This window comes from Trichomycterus rosablanca, chromosome 24 (assembly GCF_030014385.1).
Source record: "Trichomycterus rosablanca isolate fTriRos1 chromosome 24, fTriRos1.hap1, whole genome shotgun sequence".
In the NCBI taxonomy this organism is placed as follows: domain Eukaryota; kingdom Metazoa; phylum Chordata; class Actinopteri; order Siluriformes; family Trichomycteridae; genus Trichomycterus; species Trichomycterus rosablanca.
This window is the reverse complement of record NC_086011.1, coordinates 15302112-15326782: the sequence shown is the minus strand read 5'-3', so window position 1 is coordinate 15326782 and position 24671 is coordinate 15302112. Positions and strand designations below refer to the sequence as shown.

Genomic DNA, 24671 nt, shown 5'->3' with positions numbered 1-24671 from the left:
GAATAGGTACTGCCATACATTTCTGTGGGGTGGTCCCAATGTTTTAACTCACATCTTGTGAAAAAAGCAATTCTGCATACATACCCAAACACCCACAGTTTTAACACCACCATTTACACAGTTTTAATATATGAACCTTTTATTAGAAACAATAAAACAGTACTCAACATCTCAACTTTGAAAACTGGTCCTGTGTATTAAAGTCAAACAGACATTTATAAAGTATGATTAAACTAAACAAGTCGGCATAATTATATTTCAAATATAATACTTTCTGAACTGTTTGAGAATGTTGAATTAAAAACTGTTTAACAGTGATAAAACTGGCAGCAAAAGCAGCTGGAAAATAGCTGTCACCTGTATTCACAATGAACAAATGAAATGAACAAATTCATGTGATGTGTAAAAAAAACAAGCTTGGGCTTTAGACATAAGACTCAAAAAAACAAAACTCAAATGGAAATAGCCACACATTTTAATGCCTTTAAAGGCAAATATCGATAAATAGTTAAATAAAGTTTGTATACATGTTCTCTTTTAAATTATAAACAATATAAACAATAACCAGATTTTATCTGGTGATACAGTAAAGTTGTATCATGGTATAACATATCCGATACACTTTGATTATTTAAAAAAGCCACGTACCACTGTGCAGAATTTGAGAATAATAACACCTAATCCAGTCTAACAGGTGAAACTTATTTTAATCTTTAAAACAATCTAATCCCTGTTTCACACAGAGAGGGTTTGAACACTGCACACATTCAAACACACGATGCCATATTGTGCATATTTTACTGTTTTGAATACTAAGCACACTTAAAAATGTGAGTACACGGGGGGGAGGGGGCGGTGATCTAAGGATGTTTATATTTTTAGTGAATTTGGTCCTGGGTAAAAATGTAATCTACTTCAAATAAACATCCCAGCATGACAGCTGAATACAGAATACATCGCCAAATAGTCAAATCTGTGGTATCACAAGTGTGATGAAAGACCAGAGTTTTTCAAACTGCCAGCAAGGTGGACCAAAGTGTTTAAAAAGAAATAAAGAAATGCATCTAATTGTTTATCCAGGAGCTTCTTCAAATATTTAGATGGTATTACTTCCAAATGTATATGCATCTAATGTCAATTACATTACTCAAATGATTTTGATCATATAAAGTGCACACAAGTTCAGTGTAAAACAGGGGTTAGTGAAGGACACAGAAAATAAAATATACTTCAAATTACAAAACATCCTTCCCAAATATAACCAAAGTATCTTTAAATTCTGTCTAAATAAAATCAAGAAACACCCATATAGGGCTTAGATAGTCGGACAATTTGAAACTAGATAGATAGATAGATAAATGTAATATGAAATGTGATGAACACTTTCACAGTGAACGATATCTGTCATTTAGGATCTGTAAAGTACTGAGTCACTAATACAGGGGTTTAGTTATGATTCCCAAATCTTATTTTATCACTTACTTACTTACTTACACTGCACTTACTTTTAAATTGGGGGTATTTAGGTCCCTGTAACACTTTGCTAGTGTTTTTGTTCTCCAGTAATATGACAAAATGTGCATCATTAAATACCAAACAGGGTTTCAATCCTACAAATTCTCCAAACATCTAGATTTTCCTTCTAGCTTTGATCAATGTACAATAATAAGTGCTTGATTCCGCTTTGTTTGTTAATGTACTATTATTTCATTAAATATTAAAAACGTCATTTTCTAGAGGCACACAGCAGAGGCATTAAGTGCCAGTGTCTGTTGCTCATGTCATATTATTGGCTTAATATTAAACTATGTTGGTTCTACAAAGCCGTTAGATTAAATGTTACACAAGGAAGTTTTTTATTTCATTGTCGTCAGCCGTTTGATCCTGGTCCCTGAATTTACTAGATTGGGAGGAAAAGGTGGGACAAATCCACAAAAACAAAAAGAAATATGATCTTTTTTCTGCCTCCAGGAGATTTTCACCTCGAGTTGATTACAGAACATTAGACTGTAATGACTTAGTGTGACATTTGCTGCTTATGCTGTCATAAAAAGACTAGATTAGATTCTGGATTATTTTGGGCAGCTGTATAAATGCAGCCACTAACAGTTTTATGAAATGATCAGTGTAAACAATTTAGGCATTACTTAGAGACGTAATTTCAGTCTCTTTAACGCAATACTGGATTCTAACTGTTACTGATTCATATTCCACTAGCACAACCTGGTAAGATAAAAACAAGTTTCGCTGTAGTGATTAGTGATGAAGCATGACTCGTATATTAATGCAGCTGTACAGCAGGAATTGGATTTCTAAGCTAGGACAGATCGACAGAGGCACTGTCCTTAGTTTTGTCCGTGTTGTTGTCCTTGTCTATGGTGGGAGCTGATGCAGTCTGTCTGGGTGAATCCTGACCACTGTTAGAATGTCCACTTGTCTTGGGGATGGCGTCTGTGCTTGACTCGGTCTCTGTCTCTTGCTGTGAGGATGTTGCTAAAAAGCAAAATGTTTTTTTTTTTTTTTTGACAATATATTTTATATTAAATTCAATGACATTTACTGCATAGTCAAAAGTATCTAGACACCCTTTAAAACTGAGAATTTAACTAAGCAGTAGTCTGTGAAGTGTTCTATCCTGCAAAGAGGCAGCATCTCACAAAGAGTTGCACAACGTCATCTGTGAATCCACCACTCGTGCAGGAGACTTAACCAGACAGCAGAGGTCACTTCTGCCTGTTAGAAGCCCCACAAGGTCGACAGCACAGCTGAGTTTCAACTTCGAGAGCTGAAACTCCATTGTCCCACCCAAACAGCCAAATATATCCAAATCTTGATTGGTAATAGTTAGGGCCCTACTAAATTCATGGGAAAATTTCACGTACCTTGTTTTTCAAAAATTACAGATTTCACAGATTTTTACAATCACCACATTTCCCAGCAATCATTAAATAATAGTCATAAACTGAATGATAGAACAAGTGGTTGAATGTAAACCTAGAACAACCAGCGACGGTCTCAAATACGAAAATATTGGTCTGCTTTAGACTTTAACATCTTGGACATTTTGACTAAGCGATTGCTGACTGAATTGCTGTAGGATTGCTAGGACACCTCATAATGCAAATAAACAAGTAAACATGAGGCACTTGAACGCTACAAGAATGAAAAACGTTTAATTACTAAACACAAACCTTACATTTAGAATTTTGCTTGTGTAACTGTTTAGCTAGAGCCTAAGTAATAGTCCTTACCCAATATCTGTCAGTGATCAGTGAATCAGTGAGTGCAGTTCATCTTACCGGACTGTGTGCAGGACTTCATGTGTTCAGGCCAGTGTGCTTGCTGGCAGGGGTAGTCGCAGTAACTTGTGTTCCAGCAGCAGTAAAAAATGGCTTCTTTCTTGCAGTTAGCGCACCACTGCTTCTTTTTGGTCTCGTCCACGGCCTGCTGTCTCTCCATCTCCATCTGCTTTTTAACCTCAGCCATCAGCCGCTCTCGCTCCTGCTCCAGACTCTGCCGCATCTCTGCCATGGTCAGCTCTACATACCGAAAGTGTCAAAAACAAATAGACATTTATGTGCTTGTATGATGTAAAACTGACACAGAGCTTTATGTTGAATGATCCCATAATCAAGACAAACCTAAATTGTGCTTCATCTCTGATAACTCCTGTTGATGGAGCCACTGCAGTTTTTCGATGTCGATCCGCAACCGTCTAATCTAGAAGCAAAAATATCGGTATGTCGTTATTCCATGTTGTGCCTGGCAAATGATCAAAACTTTATCAAATGTCTTTTTAATACCTCAGCGACTGTGTTTCCTGACGTGCTTTTGGAGAGATCATTGTATATTTCAGTTACTGTCCCTTTGATTGTATCCATTATCTGTAGACACATACAACAATAATCAATATTCATAACATTCATCAAGTAAGCACAGTGACTCCTGTAGCAAAGCCAGATAAATCACCATTCTGTTATTAAACCATCCACACTGCAACCAGTCAGAGCATTTATGTACCACATATAGAATCTTTTAAATAAAGAACAATATCAATACAATGACGGAGGGGAACTGTGGCTCGGTGGGTAGCACTGTCGCCTCACAGCAGAAAGGTCCTGGGTTTGATTCCCAGGTGGAGCGGTCTGGGTCCGTTCTAGGTGGAATTTGCACGTTCTCCCCGTGTCTGCGTGGGTTTCCTCCCACAGTCCCAAGACATGTATTTATTATATACTTAGTATTCCCATTCTTATGCTTATTATTATTAGTATATATTACTATATTGCTATGTATGTACTGTAGACTAACACCATATATGTAAATAGTTATAGTTATAATTATTATACTGTCTTTTCTGTTTAAACTGTTATTGTACTTTCAGGACACCTTACCTTGTTAGTATACTTCGCAATGTCCGCTGCAATGTCAGCAGAGGTGGTGGGAATCTGTAGATCTCCAGCCATGGATGTTGATGGTGACGCAGAGCTTACTGTGACGCCTGCCATTATAGCAGCAGACACTGGGGCACTGGTGACGAGAGCGGCAACTGAGGGTAAAGTGCTGTGTGGAGAGTCTTTCTGGTGAACGACTGAAAAATAAAATATAGATTAGTTTTAATTACATTTATTTTTACTGATCACTGCAGTAAATCTGGTGCCACCTGGAAGCAAAGGGTAATAATCCTGCTCATCTACTGCAGGGCAACACACACTCATACATTTACTTACTTATTTTTAAGGGCAGTTTTAAAGAGGTCAGTTTACACTCTGCATGAGAAAGTACCTCAAGGAATTCCATGGAAAGATAGGAAGAGCGTGCAGAAATTCCTACAGTGACCGAAGCTGAGATTTGAGACCCAGACCCCCAGGACCCGTGTCAATGTGTGACACCTACTCTAACAGCTTGGCCACCATACCCCCTTTTAAATGATTCATCTAAGTAATGCGTATACGTAAACATTCTTAAACCCACCTTTAGCAGCTTGGCGTGTTTGATACCGAGTACTGGAAGACTGCTGTGCCGAGGACGAGACCTGCTGCGCTTGCGTTACCGCCTGCGCCTGCGTCTGTGGCTGCGTCTGGCCCTGCTGCTGACGCTGGACCTTCTGCATGTGCCACTTCTGAGACGATGTTTGAAACTTGGTGCCGGGGTTCCACACCACGGCCCGCTGCACCACCGGCATGCTCTCGCGAGGCAGCAGGGGGCGCTGCTTTTTCACTGAGCCGGCGGGGGTGGAAGAGGTCAGGGCTGTGGGAGTAGTGGAGTTTGGCAGGGCGGAGGAGGTGGCGCTGCTGGAAACTACAGAGACGGCGACTACATTTAGAGGAACGGCCATGGGAGACTGGGACGGGTCTTTGAGGCCTGCGGTGGATGAGGGTGCTGAAGGGGTTTGAGATGGAGCGAGACTGCCTGCAGGAGGACCCTTACCTGAAGGATAAGAATGAGAAAAATAATAATATGCATCTATTAATTAACAGTGTCTGAATACTGACTGTAGCTCATCTGTTGTTCTGTATGCTTTGTCACCCCTGTACCCCATTTATCAATCAAGAAGGACCCCCATAGGACCTCCACTGACCAATGACCAAACGTGTTCACCTAGTGGACCATTTTTGGCACAGCAATGGCACTAACATGATAATAACATGGTAGTGTCTGTTGTTCTGATATGAGTATGTCAGGTGCAGCAGTGTTGTTGGGATTTTTAAACACCTCAATAAAATGCTTTAAACAAAAATGTAAAGCCAACAGTGTCATGTGATCAGAAAGTGTCCAGTAATAAAAGTGACCAGTGATAATAGACCATTGAGATCTGGGGATTGAGGTTCAAATCTCAAGTGGGTGCATACACGGACATGACTGGCTAATGTTTGGGATGGGGACAGAGAGGCTGAAACTTGTCAGTGTTGACTCAGTGCTGGGCCCAAGCCCAGATAAAACAGAAGGGTTGCTTAAAGAATAATAGGCAAAATAATAAATAAATAAATAAATATTAATAATAATAACAATAATAACAAGACAAATTATTGAGGAAGCAAAACTTGACCTCCCAAATATTTGACCCAATGCACCATTAATGTCTATAAATTAGTCCCTGGTATCTCACCCTCCGATTTGGAAGTTGTTGGTTCCTTGAGTGCAGTGACATTGGCCGAGTCCTTCCTGCGCCTCTTCCTCTCTTTTCCTCCAGGCTCTTCTCCCAAATCGATCACCAGCTCTCGCTCAGAGTCCGAGTCCATGTCTACGTCGACAGACACGGGTTTCCTCGTCTCTTCTTTGGCCTTGGACTTGTCTCGCGCGCTGGGAGATTGTGCTACTGCTTTGGTCGCCGTCTTGTCCGAGTTAGATCCTGGAGAGACGCCGCTTGCTGCTTTTTGCACCGTCTCACCTTTGCTCAGTGAACCTGAAGTACTAGATGATTCCGTCTTGCTGTTCTTCTCCCCACCAGCAGAGGACGAGGGTTTGGACTTCTTTTTAGACGGTTCTTTGTCTGTTTTGTCTTCAGCAGATGAGTCCCGGCCAGGCTTTGGTTTCTGATCATCGTCGCTGCCGTATTCGCTGTCACTGGAATCAGATTTGTCGGAGTCGTCGGAGTCGCTGTGATCCACGCGTTTGTACGCGTCCTCTGATATTTCGTTGATTCCTGCACACAGATGAATAATAACGATAAAATAAAATCCACAATTATAAACAGAAATACAGATGAACCTCCATTTAACGGATTTTGGAAAACTGAATGTCCAATCTGATTGTTTAAAATCGTTGAACCTACCTCTATACATGTTGTGCTTGTTAGGTGCCTGAGCTAGCATACTGGACCACTACACCTCCAAAACTCCCTATATACGCTACATTAAAAAGATGTTTGTTTCATTTAGATTGATGTAAAAAATCATTTGTGGCCACTTTCAATTCGTAATGGCAGAGAAACCCAGCATATGGCCGAAGACGTCTTTCTTGTTAGCTCACCTAGCTGTGCTTTGCAGCTCTCTATGGTTTTGTCAAGGTTGAGCTGAAAGCGGCTCCTGATCTGTCTCTTGGGGGAAGTGAGTGAAGTGTGAGGACCCTGCTGCTGCTTTACAGACTCGCTCAGCTCCTTCAGGTCCATCTCTGCCTTACTCCGGTCTGAGACGAAATACAGACAGATACATGGGTATCAGTGCAGGCAACGCTATGCTATATAGTTTATTACATTACATATTACATGTATATTACATATTATATATGTTTATTCTATTTATTCACTTACACTGACACAGTATTAAACATCGCACATCTGTTTATTTTTACTGCAAAGGACACTTTCATAATAGTTTATCTATCTATCTATCTATCTATCTATGCAAGTATATATATAAAACCAACTCAAGTTATTTTCAGCATTAATCAGAAGAAGCAGTCACTTACCAAGGTTAAGGTTCAAGATGCTGCCAGTGTTGGAGGTTTTATCTTGTTTGACAGGCGTGTTGGGGACTCGTTTCGGGCCGTCCACCGCACCACCAGCAGGACCCGCTCGAGGAGTGGCTGAAGAGGCTGCGAACACCAATGAGCTGGTTAAACAGAATGAGCTTTTTTGACATGATGTTAGGTGTGTGGTCCTAATGTTTTGGTATGGCGATGCATATATAACAAGATAGAACTACAATATGGCCAAGGTATGTGGACAACTGTTGTAATTATTGAGCTCATTTTTTAAAATTGCTGCTGCATGTGATGAACTAAAAGTTAAAAAAACTGAACCTGTAAGTAAAACTATACACAAAAATATAATTTATAATGTTACTTTATGATTTTCATACTGTGGTGTCTTTTAAACTGCATCTATAAGTTTATAGATTTAAAGTTTATAATTTTAAAAGAAAAGCTCTTAACATGACGAAGCAACGTGTTACTACCTGTGCTGTCAGGAGACTCCTCTCCTGTGCTGTGGTGTTGTGAGAGCCCCCTGGATTGGCCCTTTTCTCCACCGTCTTGCTCCCCGTCAGAGGAGTTGGTACTCGTCGGTGATCGAGGGATGTCCACCACAGAGATCCGTCTACCGGCGGCACCACTCATCCCTCCGGACATCATGCTCTTTCCCATGAGCTTAGGCGACGCTGTCATATCGAAGCTAAACTTGCTCTTGTCCTGTTTTTCGAGATTGACTACGCCAGCGCTGGGGTTCGCCGGGTCGAGAAGCATTTGGAACGTGTTGTCTGGTGTGTACGGTGTGCGGAACGGGGCGTAGTTAAAGACGCCGAATTTCTTGCGAATGTTTTCCACGTAGACTTCCATCTCCTGCATGGCGCTGTTGAAAATGCTTTTGGTCTTCTTTACAGAGAAGGGGATTTCTTTAGACATGAGGTAACAGTTGTTGATTGGGACCCAGGCTCTAAAATAGAGAACATAACAGATAAAAAACAAGGTGAATCCATAAATGCTAATGTGAACAATAAAAGTCAGTACCCACTGTGCATCCCAGATTGAAGTTTCCTAGTCTCTGTATTGTATTCAACAATTCTTACCTGTCATGTTGTCCAAAGAATCGAGCGTCCACTTGTCCGTCTTTGTCTCGTAGAGCTTTGGCAGGCCAGAATGGAAAGCCCTTAAGTTTGGCCCACACTAGAGGATGAGGGTTACTCTAAAATAAACAATTTGAACAAGCAATTATTACCTCACATCAGCTTAAAACGTTTATTAGACATTATTACAGTCATGAAGTCATCAGACTAAAACTATTCGAAATCCCAGTCGTATCCAATAACCCGATCTGTTTTTTTGCCCCTACTGCTGCAGATCTTCCACTCTTGTTCTGGAAGATCCGTAACCATCACACATCCCCTCTTGCACGTGTGCTTATTTTCACCTGCACAAGATGGGTACAAATGGAGATCTGTATCATACACGGAGTCACTCACCAATGATCCTCCTTCTCATTGTGCAGTCGCAGTTGTAGCTAAGCAGTTAAGGTACTGGACTCGTAATCTAAATGTCACTGGTTGTCACTGACGGACACTTGAGCAACTCTCAATTGCTTGGACAGTATGCTGTCACAGTACTGTAAGTCGGTTTGGATAAAAGCATCCGCCAAATGCCGAAAATGGATAGGCCAGCAGAGTTCGTAACGGCGCTCCCTCTCTCGGACAAGCCAGTCGTTGTCTGTGTAGGTGACTGACCAGATATTAGCAGAAATGAGATTTGAACTCACAAGCTTGAGATGTCAGAACTGGTGAGCTAGTGCCAAAAATTCTTCATTTATTTTCATTAACCAAGTATCATCAGTCTTAATAGATCTCACACCACCCACTTTGATGGGAGATCAAATCCATGGCCTCAGGAGTATCTGAACAAATAAATAATTATATAAGACATAATACTCACGCACGGCTCACAAAACCAGTTATCCCTCTTCTGGCAGGCTGAAAGATAGCACTCTGGACAGACCTCAATCTCATTCATCTGAAGGACAGAGTATGTCTGAAACAACTGACACCAAACTCTGCATTTTCATTTGAACTTCATTTCATTTCAACTTAAAACCCTGTTTTACTCACCTCGTGCTCGCAGATCTTTATTATGACTTTAGCTGTTGTGGTTAGTTTATGATTTCCTAAAAAAAAAAAAAGTAAAGACACCAAAGTTTAATTTCCAACCAATTAAAATATAAAATTCCTACAATATAAAAAGTGTTAAATTCTACCTCCATTGTAGATAATGCAGTTGTGCAAAATCCACTTCACGTCGGCCAAGAAAGCTTCGGTGGAGCCGTACATTTTCTTTTTGATATTCTGGAAAAGAGTGCAACAGTTTAAACATTAACTGAAGACTCTACACCCCTATCCAGCGTTTTCTTGCTTAGATTAATTTATTGTATTTAAATGCTTGACTTCAACTGTGGATTTACTCTTTACTTTCTACAGAAGTACCCTGGTGTTAATGGGTCGTTTTTTAATACTGGTAAACCCAATGTGTCTTAAATGTTTACATATTCGCTACATATTTCATTCAATATATTTGTAAACATCTTGATACAGAATCAAGTGACGTGTTTACCTTTTCTAATGTACACAGATCCATGGGATGAAAAATGTACTCTGCATAATCTGGATGTTGCTCCAGACACACAGGCTTCTGAAATGGTTCTGTCTGGAGAGAGAAAGTGAAAGACACAGAGGCTGAGACTGGATTGATATAATACTGAAGCATTATCTGACAAACTTATAGCAAATCATTTGTTTTTATTACGAGGGTGGCATTTTTCCCCTTTTTGCCCAATCTAGTCATTTTCAATTTCCAATCAGATTTCTAGAGAGTCGTATAACGTACAGAGAGTCACGATGCGCCCACTGTGAATTATCCACGACTCGTTCAAACACCTTGACCAGGTTGTATTTGCGGTGGCTCTGAGGTAACCTATAAACCTTCAAATCAACTGTCAGAAATAAATTTGAATAACACTTTTTTACTGACGGCACTGATCTATCGAAGACTGATTAGATCAATTAATTATCCATTTCTAATTTTAACTAATTATTAATAGTTATTCCTTGTTAAAAGTGTTTACTAAAATAAAATGTTACATTATAAAAAAACACAGGTGAGAGAAGCTATACATGAATCAGACTCTGTTCTAATATGTACCACTTAACAAAGTTAGTCAGGGTTTTTTTTAATCACGGCTTTATCCTTGTTAGGGTCACAGGTCCGGTTACACTGAGAGACAGTGGGCACAAAGCAGAAATAACCTGGACAGGGCGCCAATCCACCCCCGACAATCCTAGGACATAGCCAATCATGTCTATGTGGATGCCCGGATGGCCGATAGCATCAGTGAGAACGGAACTCGAGTCTCAGCAGTGGTAGGCTAGCGTGATAGATTTATGTTTGGGAAATACTTGACGATTTTTAAGTGGCTGTAAACACTTACACCAGGCTGTTTCATCTTCTGAAGGGCAAACTTGAGAAGGTAGGACAGCTGTTCCAGAGTTAGCATTGTCATCGCCTTGCTTTGGGTCTCAATGCACTCAGCTATGGTTATTTTCTGAAAGGCAATGAGAAGAAAGGAGAAAAGTAAATTATTTCATGATGTAGTACAATTTTATGTAAATATCTTTTTAGCCATCACTGATAGAGATCAATTGCATTTGATTTTAAATTAATATTATAATTTAATAAAGTGGAAAATTGATTTTGCGGTCCAGTTTTCTGCTGACGTGAGACGCCAGCATCCTTTAATATTTTTCAGGAAACTGAGTCAGTGTTGTGTTATTTTTTGGCCATCACAACAGAACCGAAAAGTGCTCTGACTGCAGTGCTGGTGTGTGCCAGTACCTCACACTCTGGGCAGAACCAGTCGCCTTCAGGCTCAGCTGCCAGTTTGAGGCACTTGGCATGGTAGACCCGTGGGCAGAGCTCACAGCACAGGACCTGGCCCTCACGGTGGCACACCCAGCAGTAGAAGTCGTTCCTGCCGTCCTGCGGTACAACATCAACAGGGTCTGTGGTGAGTGTGGACTGCTTCACATAGTAAAAAGGACCATGTCTGAGTTTGGACTGAAATGTAGGCAAAAAACACAACAGAGTAGATGTTTCAAAATACAAACGACTGCAGCTTCTCACACAGAGACAAAATATATAGATGATTTAATTCACCTAATAAAGGGAAGAGCTTTACGTGCAAAAATGTCCACAAACGTTACACAAAATGACATTTACATCCATAGGTATTACTGGAGATCAGATTTTTCATAGAAATCTTTCCTGGACGGTGGAGGCTTAGGTGTCCAGATACTTTTGGCCATATATCACGTGTATATCATGTAGGATAAGCAAACAGCAGCAATAATATTGCTGTTTATCATAATCTGGAGATGAACAAAGAGCAATGAACCTGGTCTTTGCTGCTGTTGACAGCTCCTGGTTTCTTCTTCTTCTTGACAGGGCTTGGGGAAGCTTCGGTTGGAGAGTGTCCATTTGAAGAGTGAGGTGGGCTGGGCGCTCTGCGTTTAGGAACAGTGCGCTCAGATGACCCTGCGTCAGAGCCTGCGTAACGGAAAAACTAAACTGATTATGTACATTAGGTATTACAGTGCTTAGAAATGCAATGATTTCAGCAAACGGTTCATGTTCTGGAACTGAATGACTGGACCATGGTCAGGTCCATGACGGGTCCGATTCCACCTGGAAGCACTGAGTGCAGGGCAGGAATTCATAGATTTTCCCAACTCTGGAAAGTAAGCTGGGGGTCATTTCTAAGCAGCATCAGGTCCCACGAACATCAACACACATACAAACGACTGTGTGGACAAAGCTTCATCAAATACATTTTCCTGGGTGGTTAGATGTAATCCAAAACCTAAAAAACAAGGTCTGCTGTGAACTACCAGCTTTGGTAACAAGTGTCACTGTTCACGGTCAAGCAAGCTTTAGATTACTATAAACCTAGAGACTGCTATACAAGAAAAAAGCCTGAACTTTAAAATCAGCAACTTAGACCTTGAATAAAGTTGACAGCTGATCATACAACATAAAAGGGTTTTGTGAAGGATCATGGTCTGAGGCACCTGCCTACACAGAGGCGTATCGCATACGGAGAGCCACGCTATGCTCCATGCGACATCCCCTCTCGCGAAGGCACCCGAACCAATAGCTGGAATTGCATATCACGGGAAAAGCAAATTGAAACTCTCTGCAGTGATGTGCTAGTGATAATCCTTGCACTGATTTAATTGTGGGTTGTGCTAGTATTGTATTCTAGGTCTTTATACAAAGTAGCTAGAGCAGCGTGTGCATGTTTTCTTACCTTTGGATCGAGTGGCAATTTCCATTCCTTGTTTCACATGGAATTCTAACGTCACCTCTTTTTCAGCCACACTGCAAAGCACAAAAAACGTTTCTCATTTTAACACTGTTTTCTTACACATCATGGTGAAGAATGACTTCTCAGACCATTTTACATCTTCCTGGAGTATCTCTGTGGAGTACCGCCTGGGGTTTCCGCACCATTGAACTCTCAAATGTGCATCTGTCTTTGTAATGAGGGGTTTTTATAGTGCAGCCCTGCTATAATGTCATTCGTTATGTTATTAATGACCTGTCACTGACCTGGAGACGGTCTGTAACGTCCTTTATTATCTTCTGCTTTACCTTACATATCACATACATACATATGAACATATTATAAATACATAGTCTAAATATTTATATAATAATTATTCATGGTCAGGCTCGTGGAGGGTCCGATTCCACCCAGAAGCATTAAGCGCAGAGCAGGAATTCATAAGCAACTCATAATTCTAAGCAACTTCAGGTCCCACAATCATCGGCACAACTGACTGTAGGGACAATGTGTTGGGTATATATTTATAGATACATACATGTGTGTACATAGTAGTGAGTTGTATGAGTGTATCAGGTGCAGCAGTGTTGTTGGGATTTGAAATGAGAATAGGGCAACAGTATTCTGTGATCAGAAAGTGTCCGGTGTTAAAAGTCTAGAGACGAGGCCGCTCAGGTGGCGCGGCGGTAAAAAGACACGCTGCAACCAGAGCTGGATTCTGAGTACATCGTATCGAATCCAGCTCTGCCTTACCGGTTCGAGGCCGGGTGGCTGTATGAGCAACGATTGGCCGGTTGCTCAGTTGGGGGGCGGGACAAAGAACGATTAACACACAATGTGCATAAAAAAGAAGCAGTGGTGGCTCAACGGTTAAGGTACTGGACTAATAATCATAAGATTGCTGGTTCAAGCCCCATCATTGCCAGGTTGCCACAGCTGGGCCCCAGAGCAAGGCCCTGAACCTTCAATTGCTTAAACTGTATTCAGTGTTGATTGTAAGTTGCTTTGGATAAACGCAGCTGCTTAATGCAGCAAATGGAAAAGAAAAACAGCCCCAGTTTCTTACTGTATTTAAAAATCCCATTTATAAAATAAGCAATGAATGTACATGTGTACATACGAGGTAGGAGTGCCTAATACCCAACAGTACCTAGCACACACACACACACACACACATATATACAGTGTTAAGCATACTGCCTGCCATGTATATGGCTATGAGTACCTCAATTCTCTGTCCACCCTAAAAATCGAAATCCTCACCCATACAAAATTCATATTTCTGTTACGCTGCATTTTGTACAGTTCTGAAATCAGTCAACTGCTTCTGCTGTGCTCATTCCTCCTCCTGTATACACACCCACCATTCCACTGCTCCATCAACAACACAGCCACCTATTATCAGCCACACGCAATAAGTCTAAACGATAAAAAAAATAGACGTTTGATGTTCGCTGCTTCACTTCCCTATCTATTATCATGTAATAAAGGTTAATCACATGCTTCTTTAGAAATCAGGTACATTAACTGTCCTCTCACTGAAGCACTGATATCTTTGCCTTCCCAGGTTGACCTGATTCTTTCCCTCTCTGCACCTCTGGGGAAGAGAAACAAAAGCACAGACATGTAGTTCTAACATTTGCAGAGGCTGTGCACTTGCCATCTTGGCCTCCTCCTTTCTGACTGCACCATCCATCCTGAGCAACATCCATCCTGAACAATCAATAGCACCACTCTACCTGGCACAAACCCCTCAAACAGCAAAGCAGTGAATAACACATCGGTATCTAAATAGAGAGAGGTATAAATATGAATATCCCTGTGGATCATAAATGAAGCAAAAACATCACGCGCATAACAACAGCATACCTTCCTTCTCTTTATGTGCACGGGTTCTTCAGGCGGGGCCCTTTTTTATTATTGTGTTTTTTTTTCTCCCTTAATTCTAAAAAGCAGGTTGGGGACGTAAGACAAAGATGGGTGGCGAATTTTCCAGAAGGCCTCTGCTTTCTCCCTGCTGTTCTCGGTGCAATTGTCAATCTTTAACCTCAGCTGTGGGCTGCCGATTGGTTTGAGAGCCACACGGAGGCGCCTGATTGGGTGTTCGGCGCTGTGTGGCACGCTGGCTCTCCCTGCTCTCCTCGTTTTCCTCTGATCCACTGCTGCAATGCAGGGAGGGCTGCTGCTGCCATCCACCATCAAAACGCTCGGAATCACACTCCAGTTCTCGCTGTGAGCCTTCACAGACAGGGCGACACGGTTATATGTTTTGCGGAGCGATGTCTTTCCTTTTCGGCCGGCTAACGGCGACGTCGTTGGCGTCCGTTTTCCAGAGCTTTCGGTGGCGATGAGGAGAACGCAAGCCTTGCCAGCAGAGTGGCTCACAAGAATGTACTGAGGGCCTTACACACACACACACATGCGTAGAGACAAAGAAGCAAAAAGAAAAGTAACCTGGCTTACAGGAAGCAGACTGGAAAACAACCAACCACCCTTTATTATCCACTCTGGTCTCCATTCAGCATGTAGTCTGTTTAAATACACCTAATAAGAAATCTAAAGGCTGAGAAATGTAAAATCTTACTATTTCACTCCATGTCATTTTCATGTTTTAGCACTGCTTTATCCTGGTCGGGGTCGCAGTGGGTCCGGGTTCCCAAGAATCACTGGGCGCAATGCAGTAACACCATGGCCAATCCATCACACGGCCTTGGACAATCATGTCTGTATGAAGACACCCAACCTTCTAAATTTGCCCCTGCACCCCCTAAATCTTATTAAATGTTATTAAAGATAATGCAACAACAGCTGGAACTGATGTTTTCCTTTATTGATTAGAGATGCAGATGTTGGCGAATTCTTTAATCGGACTAATAACCAACCTTCATTACTCAATGCTTGACCTTTAACCACTAAACTTATACTATACACATGCTTGTATTACATGTCAACAAGGCATTATGAACGTAACGTAACAACGTAACGTAGCAAATACAGCAGAAATCTAAGTGCCTTGTAACACTGTGAGTAATCACACCTACGATTCAACTAGATGAACCCAACAGCATGTGACGAAACAAGGAAATAAACAAACTAACGTGACAAAATACTAAAACTTAAGCAAAGAATAGAAACAAAACCAAAGCAATAAAGTCACAGCCCAAATCTGGACTCGAGTATGAAAAGCTAGGCATCTGTACAACATCCACTCAACATGATCAGCAGATAATACAGCAAACAACAGACTGGCGTACAAACAAATGTGCACTTCAGTCAGCTACTCAGTCCACAGCTTACCAAAGAAAGTGAGAAAATTAGGTAGCAGAACCTGATAGCGGGCTAGCATTATACACCGCCCATCCACAATGACACGCTAAGTTTAAAATAACTGCTACATGCCGCCTTTTTACCAACCAACGGTAACCAGCGCATAATCAGATCAAACACGCTGCACTGCATTTTACAGCAGGGATGCAGAATTTGTCAAACACTTATGTAGGAAGTCTATCGTGCCAGCCCACCATCGCTGAGATCTGCGATTCGTCTGAAGGACGAATTTCTTTTCAATTGTAATTTCAATTGTAAGGTTATGTTTATAATAAATGAACAGTGGCTGCATTAAGTTACTCATTAAAACAAGCTTACCAACAGTGAATCAAATTCCTCTGCTAAAGATCATCTGAGAATGTGCTTCAACAGAAAGGATAAGACTCCAGGAAACATGCCGTGACCTTTTGTACTAAGGCCTTGACATGGTGTGCTTACTTATCAGTAGTGCCAAATACTAAGAAATCCTGGAATTCCTCTTATTATATGATTTGTAATGAAAAACATTGTATTCTAATCGAGAAAACGGTCTTTGGCCCTCACTATATTTTGAAGGTGGTTAACAAAAGGCTGGCATTATTTTAACTCAAGTATAAGTGGCATTTTTCTAAGCTTGATTTAGACCTACTATTGGACTAAATTTAAATACCAACTGTGATTAACCACAGACCGTCATTCTAATAATAAAAAGTTAAATCACAGTGATTTACTAAACATTTACTCGTTTACAATGCTAACATTAGCCCAGACGGTGCAGCGGGATATTCCGCTAGCACACCAGCGCTGAGATTGTGAACACCCCGGTTCGAATCTTGGCTCTGCCACCTCGGCTGGGCGCCATCTAGCAGGCGTAACTAACAGTGCCTGCGGCAGGCACAAATTGGCCACCGTGTCTGCTGGGTAGGAAATGACCGGACTAAGTGTGTGGGATCTTCAAACGCTGTGTAAAGAAGGACCCTGGTTAGCAGATAGAGGCGCCTGTGCGGTAAGCATGGGCGAAAACAGGGGCTCCGCTAGGACTGCGCACGGGTCAGAGGAGGCGTGAGCAGCAATATACCCTCCTCAGATTCAACCTGTTTGAAACACGATCAGGGTGCCAAAAAGTTGGAATCGGTGCATTGAACCCTGAAGTAAATTCATGCACCAGATACAGACAGATATCTGTGTGGAGAATACAGGATACACAGGTTCTGTACTGCTGGCAAATGATCAGCAATGGCAAAGCCAACCGCTTTTCATAGACTACAAGAGTAAAACAAAAAACCAAAAAAACAAGACAATCAGCTGAAAAGTGCAGCACATCAACACCAGTCATAAGTCATCGCAGCTCCTAGAGACTGACTGGGTTTGCCCTTACACTCACAAGGCCTTCCATTTTGACAGACTTGGCCTGTGACACTGTTGTGCTCCTGGTTTGCTTGTCTGATCTGATCAATACTTCAGCTGAGTGAGCACCCACCAGTTTTAGCAGCTCTCAAAAATAACACATAAGCCAGCAAGACTGACACACAGGAAGACAGACTGTTGAGTCCTGTCTCTGTCAGGAACCAGCTCTGTGCTGTTGGGATAGGATTTATTTCCCACCACCTCCAGACTGAGAGCATTATTTCTGTTTGAAGACACTGAACAACATTAGCAAGACCGGAAGTGAAAGCATAGGAAAGCCAACTTACCTCTCTGGATGCATGGCTAAAAAAGACTTGTGTGTAATGTCAATGCTTATTAAAACATGGAGGACAGCCCTCAGCCCTCTCTCTCACTGCAGAAGCACAGCCTCGGCACTCTGAGGCAGCCGAGCCAAAAATCCTTCCGTGATTGGACGGCGGTTGCTGGCAAGCGGCAAGGCATCGCCTGATTGGCCGAAACGCTTCCTGACTGAGTGTCTTTTGTTCAGTCGGAGCTGGTTTAAGGACACAGCAAAAAGAGATAGGCCTTGACCAAGGAATCCATATTGAGAAAGCCAAAAATGATCCTGTAACAGCATATTTTCCAACAGTAAAATCAGGAAGGAACCGAATTTAGGCTCATTAAACCGAGAAGCAAAGTAATAAATAGGTTCTTCAACACAGGCCCAAAGCAATCCTGTAAAAATGAAATAAAAACATTATGGTTCCCTCTCGGTTAGTTAAGTGGGCATACATAATACTGAGCTTAACACTGAGCACTCATAATATTTAGATCATTTACAGAAGGGTGATTTAGAACCATTAAATGCATACCCCAAGTCACTAGTGACCCATGACCTAATTTCCCCCATTTCTACATTAACTGCTGGAATTCGGTTATTAAAATAGTCCATTTTATTATTAGAATTTTAATAGCAATTATTTGGCCTTGTGTTGATTCCATACTAACACTGCTAAATGTAAAACCTCTGTTGAATTGTCTTGGTTATGCTAGCATAAACCGAATCCCAAAATCATTTCAAGTTTGTACTAACATGCACTACATCAGGTACGACAGTTCTTGCTCCTCCACTCTATGTACAGTAGTGCAACAAGTACCCAAGTAAAGCCTTTAGAATTCAGAATTCATCTTGGAGGCTATTAGTATTAATACTAACACATTTCAGAGTCACCATAACCATTATGTTATCTGTTTGGGTCTTCAGGCTTCGTATTGGCTCGTTCACTATTTTTCTGATTGTATCTATACGTCTTGTTGCTGGGCGTCCTCTTCCTCTTTTACCTTAAACTCCTCCAAGCATAACTGTCTCTTCCAGTCCTTGTACTTAATTATCATCCCAGTTACAGCCACACAGTCATTCTGTTCGCCTGATTTAACAAATCATGGGTTTAAAAGATCAAGACTAGGGGATTTAACCAGGTAAAATCAGGTGTGTTTGTGTCTGATTGGTATAAAACCTGCGGTCCTATCAGACCATTCTGCACCTGTTACTCCAGAAGAGTCTCTCAAGAGTCAATTCTTCGAGTCGATTCAAACAGACACTGTGGTAGATTTGAATCTTTGGAGTCGATTCCAAACATATCACTTAAGAATGGACTAACTGGCTGGCAGCAAAAAAACAAAGCTAGCTCTCTTATTACATGCTCTTGATAACTAACATTTGCTAGTTAATTTTGGTAAATGACTTAAAATATGGTAGGTAAAAAATTATGTATTTACATTTTTAGTTGTTAGCTGTAGTTGCTAGTTTAGCGTCTGGAATAACATCAAATTCACCTACAAACACGTTCCAACAGCCACGACACAAAAAGCACGTGTATAATATTTGTAGTAGTTGTAGTATTGTTGTAGTATTGTTTATTTATCATAATCTCAATACCTGTGTTTGTGTGGAATCGACTCCTAGAATCGACTCAATAATCATTATCAACCGATTGATAATTTCTTAAAACGTGGCATCGACACAGGAGTCGGTTCCAAAAGTTCCCATTTTTTTGGCACCAAAGGCAGTTGAACTTATTTCACATTGTTATTTGTTTTGTAAACGTATTAAAGCAGTATTTGCTATAATCTCTGCATCTAAGGATACTTTGGTTTCCTATTTATTCTCCTCTAAAATATAAGATTCAATAATAAAGAGCCAATCAAGGCTGGCTCACTAGTGAAATGTTATACTTAGCTTTAATTAGCTAGCAAGGGCACATATATTTATCTCACTTAATATTGGACACGTTTCATTCTTATCTTTATAGACAATGAAAGAAGAATTACATTTCTGTTTAACTAAAGATGATTTAACTCGTGCCATTTTATTCTACATTATTGGCTGGAATAGCAAACTCAACTAACTGGTAATGTTAGCATAGCATTACATTTAATGGTCATGAGTGGGAGTTTGTCGTTGGTTTACTTTAAAACTTACTTTATTTCCAGCATCTCCAGGCACAATTCTATTTTGTACATGTTTCCCTTTCCAGTACACGCTTTTCCTGAGTTGACAGAGACCAGTCTTGTTTTAATACCAATGACAAGAGTGAAGAAAGCTCTCAGGACGAAGCTGCAGAATCGACTCGCTTCAACAGACTCGAGTCGACTCCCACTAGCACAGGAAACAGCAGCGCAGGGAGTCGACTCATTTGGGTCGATTCTTTGTTCAAAGTCAAGGCTAGATTTCAATACTGTAATATTTACACTGTTATTACAGTTTAATTAATATACGTTATAACAAAAGCATGTGTTTAAAAGCTTCTTGCTTCTGCTTTGATTTTGACTAATACTAAAAATCATTCATTTTTACCAGTATTGGTATTGACTCAACCATAATAGTTATTATGTTAAATGACTCAAATCATGCTTAACTTGCACTTTCTTAAATGTTAGTGTAGTATAGTCTTAGCCCGGTTCCTATTTATGGTAGGGCTGACCCTGGTGATTATTTTATAGTTAAAGTAACCTATGTAAATACAGTAGTAACATTATATAACCCTTGACCCGGCCTGTAACAAGAGAAGTTTTGTGTGATTTTAATTTGGGTTGTGTGATTTCAACAGCTGAGGATTATACTGCTAAATTAAAGTGGTAGTTTCAGATATCAATAGTAGCAGTGTGCTTTGAATAAAGCTGTTGGTCCACATAGAAATATTTAACCCAATACGGTCTTGTTCAACTGGCAAAACTGAAGCAGCCTTTTTATCCTCAGGTGACCCTGCTGTACTGGACAAGCCACATTACAGTGGTTTCAGGAAGGGATTTCTAGACTTTTTGCACACTTTATTGTGTTGTGGATTTGTTTTAAATGGATAGAACTTCAGTTTTTACCCATGATCTACACTTTTTGATCTTTACACGTTTGCTGTGATATGCCAAATTGTGGCATCCTGTCCATCAATTGTCCTTGACATATCTAGAGCTCAGTCTACCAAAAAAATTTTATAGATTGGAATTTAAATAGTGATGATAATAATACTGTAGTAATAACAGGGTTTACAAACTTTTTCATGAATTTTTTCTTGTATGGTGTATCTGAAATTGCAAACTGACCACTAGAGGAAGCTGTTTTCCTTACAGCTGCGTCTCAGTGTGATGTTTGCTGATCACAGCTGTCTGAGACATCATGCTGCATTAATAAATTAAACACCCTCCTTAAACACACACACACACACACACACAGAAACACACTGCAGGGTGAACACACATGGGCAATCTGTGACAGGAACTATTTTGGTGTTGCACATTAGGTTCATATGTATTTACAATGAGTGAGTGCTGCCGAGCTTCTTGCTCCTAAAGACTAAGGTCAGATTCCTATCTCAAGGCTCTGTTTGTAAGGAGGATCAAACCTGGGCTTAATCCTCACTCACAGTTATTGTCTTTGAAGAGTTTTGCCTGTCCTCTCAGAGACCTCTTAGTTTTCCTCCTGGTTTTCCGGTTTCCACCTTAAAGAACATGCAGACGATGGATTGGCTTTGTCACCCATGCTCTAGTAGCTTCTAATTTATGGCAGACCTTCGTAATGTATGGATTACATCTGACCATCTAGACAAATATTATCTCAGTACAAGGTGACAGTTTAGGTTTTTTTTTATTAACCTTGGCAATAGTCCACAGTTCATTGTATATGGTTGCCCAACTAGTATGTATGTAAATACCTGACAGAGTGTCACCCACGTTCCAGTAGCTTCTAATTTATGGCAGACCTCCTTAATTTATGGATTACATCTGACCATCAGGCCAAATATTATCTCAGTATAAGGTGACAGTTTATTTTTTATTATTAACCTTGGCAATAAGCCACCGCTCCTAGTATAGGGTTGCCCAACTAGTATGCATGTAAATGTTTGACTTTAACTGTAGTCTACTGAACAAAGAAACTACTTTTTTATTAAATTAGGAGCATACACGTACATGAGATCAGATCTACATGCAAACTTCTTATTCCTGTCACTCTAATTACACTGAAGGAGGAAAGTTAAAACAAGAGTCGGGTGGTTGAATGCTTGCAGGTAGATCTATAGGCACAGATGATTAGGGGCTATCTCCTGTCCTTTCAAAGCCCAATCTCTTGTCCTTTTCAAAGGGAGTGGGCAGTAAGGGGGGGCAGTTGTAGGAGTTTTTTGCTGGGAAGTGGGGGAGGTGCACAAACAGGTCTAAGGGCCTCTGCTGGGTGTCTAAGGAATGTTATTGAGGTGTTCTTAATCTAAACACACACATGCACATGCATGCACATGCATCGGCTTCCACTTACTTAACAACCCAAACTAGGATGGATTTAACTATTTTGTGACTGGTTGATCTAACCGTGTGTATCAAAGGTTTACATGATGAATCAAGTTTTTAAAAAGTTTAGAATGTGACGTTTCTGTTGAATTTCAGGTCTCAGGGTTGAATGTGTCGTTTGCATGTCCACACATTCTCGTTCAGATGTGATTAGAGGCCGGTGTTGCAGTCATGACAGGAAACAGCAAGCAATGAGCTAATTACAACCGCCCCCCCCTCCCTCTATTCTTTCCCTTCCCCCTCCTGCCACCTTCCCTCCCTCTGTCCTCCGTCCACGCTCACTCGCTCCCTTCCTCCCTCTTTAGCACTGTCTCCTTTTCCAACAGTTGAAATTCAACACTGGTATGCCTGGAAGGTCACCATGGCGACCAGGCCCCTGCTATCTTCCGACTTCCTAGGGTACCTACAGCATCTGCAGACTTCAGATAGGAGGCATAGATTTTACCCACAGGGTCTGACAAGTGGAAGAGAATAAATCTAGATCATCCTGGATGTACAACTGCGTGGTCAATTTTTATCTCTGGGTTAACATATTGAATGTGGCATGTTGTCTACAATTTGTCATCGGTCTTTCTTGCATTTTTCACCACAATGGAAAATGTTAGTATATTGCATATATGTTAGTATATATTTAACAAATATTGCTTCCAGGTATGTGTACTGCATAATACAACTAACCAACTAGCCTCTTAATTTCTAATTAATAGATTCTGCATTAATTTTCAATGAAAATGGAAAAAAAAGATCAAATTGAGATCAGTGGTTTGAAAGCCACTGCCACTTTTACAGAGATGTGTGTGTGGGGGGGGGGGGGGTAAATGAATGAATACATGCCTTTATTGTCATTGTATATAAAATACAACGAAATTTTGTGTGCAAAAACAAGAACATACACACTAAAACGATGAAATACACACAACAATTAAGTCTAAAAGTATAAAAAGAAAAATATATAAAAAAGTGTAAAGAAATTATATAAAGTTTATAAAAAGTGTTGCAATATTGCACATAAGATATGGTCATATGAGTCTATCCTATATGAGTGTATTCATTGCAAGGTGGGGGAGCGCATATGTAGTGTAAACCGTAGATAACAGTACAGGTCTGAATGCTTGACCTCTACTGTAAGGTGTGTGCAGGGTGGGTGATAATGTTTGTTTCTAATGACTCTTCCAGCAGAGCAATTCATACCGTCGACTGTTTTGCCTCTTCTTTCTGCAAAGCACATGAACAGCTCCTGGTCTTCCAGATTTTGCCTCGCATTCCATAGTTTCCCTTAATTGCTATTTCTTGATGACATATCAGAGAGTGAAAATTGCAAGCTGGGGGCAATTCGAAAGTATCAATTAGCTTCGTTTTTAGATCTCTCGTCAGCTGCTTTAATTATTTATCAAATTTATTACACTCTGGAATTATCCATTGACAAGCCTATTCATTAAGTTTTAAAGCTTGAAGGTTACTGGAAGGGTGTCTAAATCTTTGTACACTCTTCAGCTATTATTTATAATATTACTTATTACTTTTATGCTTAGTTAGCATGAGGCTTCTGGTTAGTAGGCCAGTATCAGATGAGTATTGATATGACCCAATACTTAGAGCCAGTGGCGTAACTAGGAGCTCATGGGCCCCAGTGCAAGAAAAAACTTGGGGCCCCCTCAACAAATTATATATATAGTAGTTCATGTCGTAACCCCCCCAGAGTTACACCCCTGCTTAGTGCTTGGATTTCGAAATTCAGATATAGATTTGGGTATGGATGGAGGGGTCTCTGCAATGTTTGGCAGACATGTTCCGTAAACTTGTGTCATCTGGAGGCTGAGCTGTTGCTGTTCCTTTACAAAAGGTGGCACCACATGGTAGCACCATGAAGATGAAACGAGTTTGAGAACGATGCATTCTGCTTTCATACTGAATGTGTATATTTCAATGCAACTTATGTCTGAATTAGTTCTTACAACTGCATGTGTTTCACACTGATGTACACATAACAACATATTAAACAAGACCAGTCAACAAAGTTAAGCAGACTGCGTGCACTATAGTATGTAAACTCTGTCACTTTTCAGTGGGGACAGTCTGGGCCTACGTGCTCCTCGGGGTGTGCTAAAAATAAACGCACCATGTATTTTTTTTTTGTTTAATATCGCTACAACTTCACATCTCCTAGTGGCTGTTTTCGATCTGAGCGGAGCTTGTGAACTTGTAGTTCTTTTGGCGGTGCATTTACGCTGGTTGCATGGGCGCTGCGCAGGAAGAGACTACATTACCCAGGATGCTTTGTGCCGTGGTGTCAGCTCGGCTAGGCTTCTCTGCGCTTAGGGAGTGTTTCCCATTTAAACAAACA

General features: G+C 40.8%; 1 protein-coding gene across 4 annotated transcripts; it reads right to left on the bottom strand.

Moving 5' to 3' along the window:
- Nucleotides 1–127: 127 nt before the first annotated feature.
- On the bottom strand, nt 128–17849 carry zmynd8 (zinc finger, MYND-type containing 8). 4 transcript variants are annotated; one of them, XM_062986533.1, is made up of 20 exons: nt 17818–17849; nt 12782–12852; nt 11870–12021; nt 11311–11532; nt 10907–11020; nt 10033–10125; nt 9680–9767; nt 9534–9589; nt 9361–9438; nt 8505–8620; nt 7896–8371; nt 7408–7533; nt 6970–7125; nt 6107–6643; nt 4972–5427; nt 4392–4588; nt 3804–3884; nt 3642–3720; nt 3300–3539; nt 128–2493 (listed from the first exon to the last, which is right to left on the bottom strand). In XM_062986533.1, exons 1-20 carry the CDS (start codon nt 17829–17831, stop codon nt 2318–2320), a joined length of 3528 nt encoding a protein of 1175 aa, XP_062842603.1. In that variant the 5' UTR covers nt 17832–17849; the 3' UTR covers nt 128–2317. The 4 variants fall into 4 exon arrangements, with proteins under 4 accessions (XP_062842603.1, XP_062842605.1, XP_062842604.1 ...); XM_062986535.1 differs by having other exon boundaries at nt 11311–11454; XM_062986534.1 differs by lacking the exon at nt 17818–17849 and adding an exon at nt 14081–14145.
- Nucleotides 17850–24671: the final 6822 nt, after the last annotated feature.